Raw genomic sequence first — 5666 nt, 5'->3', positions numbered from 1 at the left:
AAAAAAAAAACAAAACAGCAAAAATTGAACCCAAAATGGAAACCCTCGTAATATTCACAGATAGTGCCCTTCCAATTTCCCTCCTTGAAGCTGAACATTAGGGAGATCGACATTAATCGATTGTAGAAGGAGGGCAGCCATAACAATCGTTCTCTTCACATTTCCCCTATTGAAGCTTCACATTTTCCTCATTCACATCAACAAACAACTGTAGAAGAGGGAAGCCGGGCAACGAGATTCAACCCAGTATAGACAGCAATGAAGTCGACGGTGAGGGAGCCGAAGGCAAGGAACTCCACGGTGAGTACTGCAGCAATGGTGAAATAACTTTGCTTCCTTTTTTGTGAAAGTTTTGATATATTTCAGCAAGCTTGTGAAATAGTTCTCCTTCCTTTTTATACGTTTTCTTCATCTCCTTCCTCTGCTACAGATAAGTAGACCGAAAGTAACCAACAAATTGAGCATCCGTCCGACAACATGGTAGACTGCAATATGAAAAGTGGTAACTTAGTACATTAATTATTTGGAATGCAATATTTGTCAATCTGTATGAAATTTTAGTTAATTAAATATTTGAATCTGAGATATTTAATTGCTCAAATGCAGGAATGGAGGTTTACTCATCGGAGTTCGTTAGTGATGATTGTTTGGCTGATGATAGGTTGGGAGTAGAAACTGAGATTTTGGTTCCGAAGGTTGGTATGAAATTTGACAGTGAAAAGGAGTTATTTGAATTCTACAAGAAGTATGCTTACGAAATAGGGTTCCCTGTTAGAAAAAGAAACTCTAAGAAGGGTGATGATAGGGTTGTTCGATACGTGAGCTTTACTTGTAGTCGAGAAGGTCGACGGAAGACTAATAGAAGTACTTCTTTGAATCCTCCGCCAACAATTGAAATAGGGTGCAGAGCTAGGTTGACAGTGTGTTCTGATGCTCGTGGAATATGGCGAATAAACGTTGTGCAGTTAGAACACAACCATAAGACAAGCCCATCTAAATCTAGGTTATATCGATGCAATCGAGAACTTAGTGCACACGTTAAAAGACGGCTTGAGGTCAATGACATAGCAAGGATCCCATTGCATAAAAGCTATAACTCAACTGTAGTGGAGGCAGGTGGATTCGAGAACATGACTTGTGTTGAGAAAGACTGTAGGAATTTCATTGATAAAGTACGGCGTTTAAGACTTCGTGAAGGATATGCTGCTGCATTACAGAATGGAAAAGCAATTTCAAGAAGTTTATACAATCTCGAAATTCAAGGAGTTTCAAAAAGAATTCACCTGAAAGGTTTACTGTGAAGTACTATCCGCGGAGGAGTTATGCGGGATAGCGAAGTACGAGGTCCGTGAAGATATCATCCTTGAGGAAGGGAGGAAGACAAATATTTACAGTTTCTTTTTGTAAAGACAACTGCGAGATTGTGTATAACTGTCATTTGTTTGAGTTTTGAGGCATCGTTTGCAAACACGCGGTCTCATTTTTAATTCGGAATGAGGTGTCAGTACTTTCGGAAAAGTACATTTTACAAAGATGGAGGAAAGATGTGAGTAGACCTTACACGCGGGTGGCAACAACGTTTGATGGTTTGGTGAGTACCCTGAGCAGTTGAGATATGAGCAGTTGTGTGCTGCTCTAACAAAGATGGCTGACTTGGTTGTAGTTGATGAAGACCGTTCAAAGCAGTTAATGAAGTGGGTTGAATTGCAGACGAATGAATTGTTAAAATCGAAACGTAATCACTTGGCCGCACATGGACTTGGAGGAGGGAATGTAGAAAGCTTCAACATTTTCGATCCGAAGTGTACAAAACGTAAAGGCGCTCCAAAGAAACTTCATATGAGAAGTTCGTTGGAGATGATAACAAAAAAATCAAGGGGTTGTAATAAGGTATGTTGTGAAGGTCATAATGAATTAACCACTAATTCTATTATTCATATGTCACAATTTTAATGTAAGTATATTGCAACACGTTCAGGTGACTCAGAACTCGACATGTTTGAACAAATGTAGTTTGTCCAATGAAAATGTGTCAAGCAACTTACCAGTGCAAGAGGCTCAAGTGATGACCATAGCATCTTCACAAGTGTTTGAGACACAAGATAACATGGAAGTAATAAGAAGTTTGCAATGATCCATCAAGAAGTAAAGTTGGCATTTTTTTTGTAACCTGTGCAGTTGGCATTTTTTGTAACCTGTGTACTTGGCATTTTTTTGTAACCTGTGCACTTGGTTTTGTAATTAGACTAGAATGACCGCATCTTTTGATTTTGATTATGATTATGTGGCTGAACAAAAATGACCACTATCTTTTGTAGTTACTCTGCCTTCTTAATGTCTAAGGCGTGTCTATAAATCAACTTTCATTGTATTGATGTTTGGTTATTATTCTAGTACAGTTGCAACATTTTTAGCTCACCAGAAGCATATAAATTTTAGTATACCAGCGGCGTTTTTAGTAAACCAGTAGCATTTTAGTTTGTGTTAGGTGTTTATTTCAGTTGTATTGCCAATTCAGTTCACCACCACCAGCATATTCAGATCAACACCATCATATTCAGATCACCAATTTGCCTGGGTTGATGTTAATTGAAAACTGGAAACTAATTCTTCCTACAATAATAAGTTCACATTCACAGCCACCCAAATGAACACCAAACTCAACAGCACAATAAACACCAAAATTAACACCAACAACTAAAGGACAAATACTAAAGTCTCATTAATATTGGTGAATCAGATTACAGTATCTTCCCACATACAAAAGTGAAGAACACTAGCTAGGGCCACTAATTCGCCACAGCAACATTCTTTCCTCAATTTTACAGTCACCCAACTGAACTCCAACTACACATACACAACACACTACACCTAAAAGAATACATACTACACATCACAAGTGGCAGGGAGGGAAACTAATGACAAAATAACAAGACCAAGAGAATTTATGTTCTACAGAAGAAGGGCAGTCACAGCAAGACAGTGTAGCCACCACTTGCAGTTTGTTGTTTTCTCTCTGCAAGGCCGAGAAAGCTTTATTTAGCAAATTTTAGGTTCAGCAATAAATTACATCTATTTTATTAAATTTTCTACATAATTTTATTTGGTATAACATTTCATTAATAAATTAGAATAATAGAGAAAAGGAAAGAAATAAATGAGCCGAAATAAAAAGATTTCAGTTTTTTTCTCGTTCTTCTTGTTCTTGGGACCGATAATAGGGATGTATGTCCTTTTTATCAGAGGAGAAATATGATTTGGCCTTGGGTTCCTTCTTTTTTTTTTTTTTTTAATACTACCATTTGGGCGCGCACTGGGTAAACCTTCGAGTTGACGCAATAGCCTACAAACCACGTCAGCCAGGTAAACCGTACTAAGCAAATTCGGTGCTATAGGCTCAATCGAGAAAATATTAGTAGGGGAATCGAACTCGGACCTACTCCACTAACTCGATCACCCATGAGGGGCACCTTGGTTCCTTCTTTATTTGCATGTGTACTTGTTATCAAAAAAGTCCAAGTAATCCCCATCAACTTTATGCTCATGAATATAATCTTACTTGGCTTTGCTAGAGTTAATTTTTGAAATTGACACAAGGTCCAGTTTAACGTGATTATTACGCTTCAATTCCAACAATCGAGGGGGATTTTTACAACTAAAGAATATATATTGATTGATTTGTAGATCTGGACGACTAATTAAAACAGTTACCCAAATGTGAATCATTCAACTATTCAAGAATAAATTTGGTACGTGTCAAAGCGAGACATTTGTAAACTAACTTTTCAAATTATCTTGAAAATGACTCTACCGTGGATGATGAATCGTTGTTGATGGACAAATCCTCTCAAATACTTAAATGTGACATTGTCTCGTAATAACAATATTCTCAATGTTCTTGAAATTAGACAAACTTATTTTTCAAGTACTTTAAATGTCTTCAACTAATCCTTGGAAAGACTTAATGTGGATGACGAGTCAACATAGTTGAACTATAAATTAACTCATGCTCTTCACATGAAAAACTTATCATTAAAATAGCCCCTCAGGGCACATTCAAGTTGGCGGAACAATCACATTGGAGGGCTCTGAAACCAAGTGTGGAGAGTTCGATTCCTGGTTGGAGCAGCCAAGTGATGTAATAACCAGAGGAAGGGTTGGAGCAGCTTGGTGATGTAATAACCATGGAGGAGGGTCCCTTTGGGGAAGGAGTAAAAGCCATGTGGGAACTTGGGAACCAACAAGGGCACAACCTGCGATTTACCTCCACTAGTCACTGAGGGGCCGGGGCTAGAGGTCCAGGATTTAGTCCGACTAAGTTGGGACACCTGGGTTATAAAAAAAAAAAAAAACTTATCATTAAAATAAAACGATAAAAGTAAAATAATAAATATTACTGACAAAAAGTAGGTACAACATAACAATTAAAATATTTATATTTCAAGATTAATAGTAGAATTGTTAGTAGAGGATGGTTTAAATTTTTTAAAATAAATCTATTTGGCGATACAATTTTGTTATTAAATAAAGTAAAATATTAAAAATTAAGATTACTTCCAAAATTTCGTTGATAATTAAATTAAATAGCAATTAGAAAAGCAATTGAAGTTCATGAACGACTTTTTCAATTAATAATAATAATAATAAAACGGAATGTAACATTGATTATTTTGTTGTAAATGATAAATTTATTAATGAATGGTAATTTTGCCCCTACAGTTCTAGATATTATTATCGTTGTATTCCTGATCCTTTCCTATAGATATAAGACTTTAATTCTTAATAAAATATACACAAATCCATTGACTTTTATTTTTTCTTCCATTTTTATCTCTTTTCATAACACGTTATCAGGACGAAAGCTTAATTCTTCAAAGTTAGAAAATGTAGTAATTTTTTAAAGTATAATCATTTATCACATACATCAAAATTAATTTGATAACAAGTGGATTTCTTTTATACATAAGTTGTTTCAGGAGAGATTCCTCCATGTGATGCATAAAATTTCTTCGGAATATGCGCCTATGAGTTTTGTAATTAGTGTTGTCCATGTTCCAAAAGATTTTCTATGTAATAAGTGCATTCTAAATCCTATCCATGTGCTGTCATGAATTCTATTGCAATTAATGGTCTAAAATATTATATGTACGTATTAATTCATACCTGTCTTAATTAATTATCTCATTTATGTTCTTTTTAATACAAGCATGATTTATGAAATTAGTACCCTTGCCTATTACAAATATTTTGTCGTTATTTCTGAAAAAACAGAACTCTACAAATGTTTTTATTTCATGAAGAGCTAATGTTTTTAAAATAATAATGTATCATATTGTTACTCTTGAAGTAGCTTAATATTATAATTAATGTTTTTAAAGAATATTACTTGCTTTTGAAAAGCATGAATTATAATTTCTAATAATTTAGAAGAATATGGACATGTTCGTTTTGAAGAAGCAATAGTAAAATACAACGTGCTCTCAAAGTAACACATGTTTCGAAGAATAAAATTATTTCAAATTTGTGTTTATCCCTAAAGGAAAACACGTAACTTATGTCATGCTAATATTGACTATTCGATTAATTATTATATGATGTTTAATTATATTATTCAAAATTAATTGCATTCTCTTTATTGTGTAGTTAATCAAATATCACAAAATTTG

General features: G+C 34.6%; 1 protein-coding gene across 1 annotated transcript; it reads left to right on the top strand.

The window, feature by feature from the left end:
• Positions 1–477: 477 nt before the first annotated feature.
• LOC111374303 (protein FAR1-RELATED SEQUENCE 5-like) lies at positions 478–1301 on the top strand. The gene is made up of 2 exons (XM_022996959.1): positions 478–502; positions 607–1301. The coding sequence occupies exons 1-2, from the start codon at positions 478–480 to the stop codon at positions 1299–1301; spliced, it is 720 nt and encodes a 239-aa protein (XP_022852727.1).
• The last annotated feature ends 4365 nt before the right edge of the window (positions 1302–5666 follow it).

This window comes from Olea europaea, unplaced genomic scaffold (assembly GCF_002742605.1).
Source record: "Olea europaea var. sylvestris unplaced genomic scaffold, O_europaea_v1 scaffold1235, whole genome shotgun sequence".
NCBI classification, from domain to species: Eukaryota; Viridiplantae; Streptophyta; class Magnoliopsida; order Lamiales; family Oleaceae; genus Olea; species Olea europaea.
This window is presented reverse-complemented; position numbering and strand designations above follow the sequence as displayed.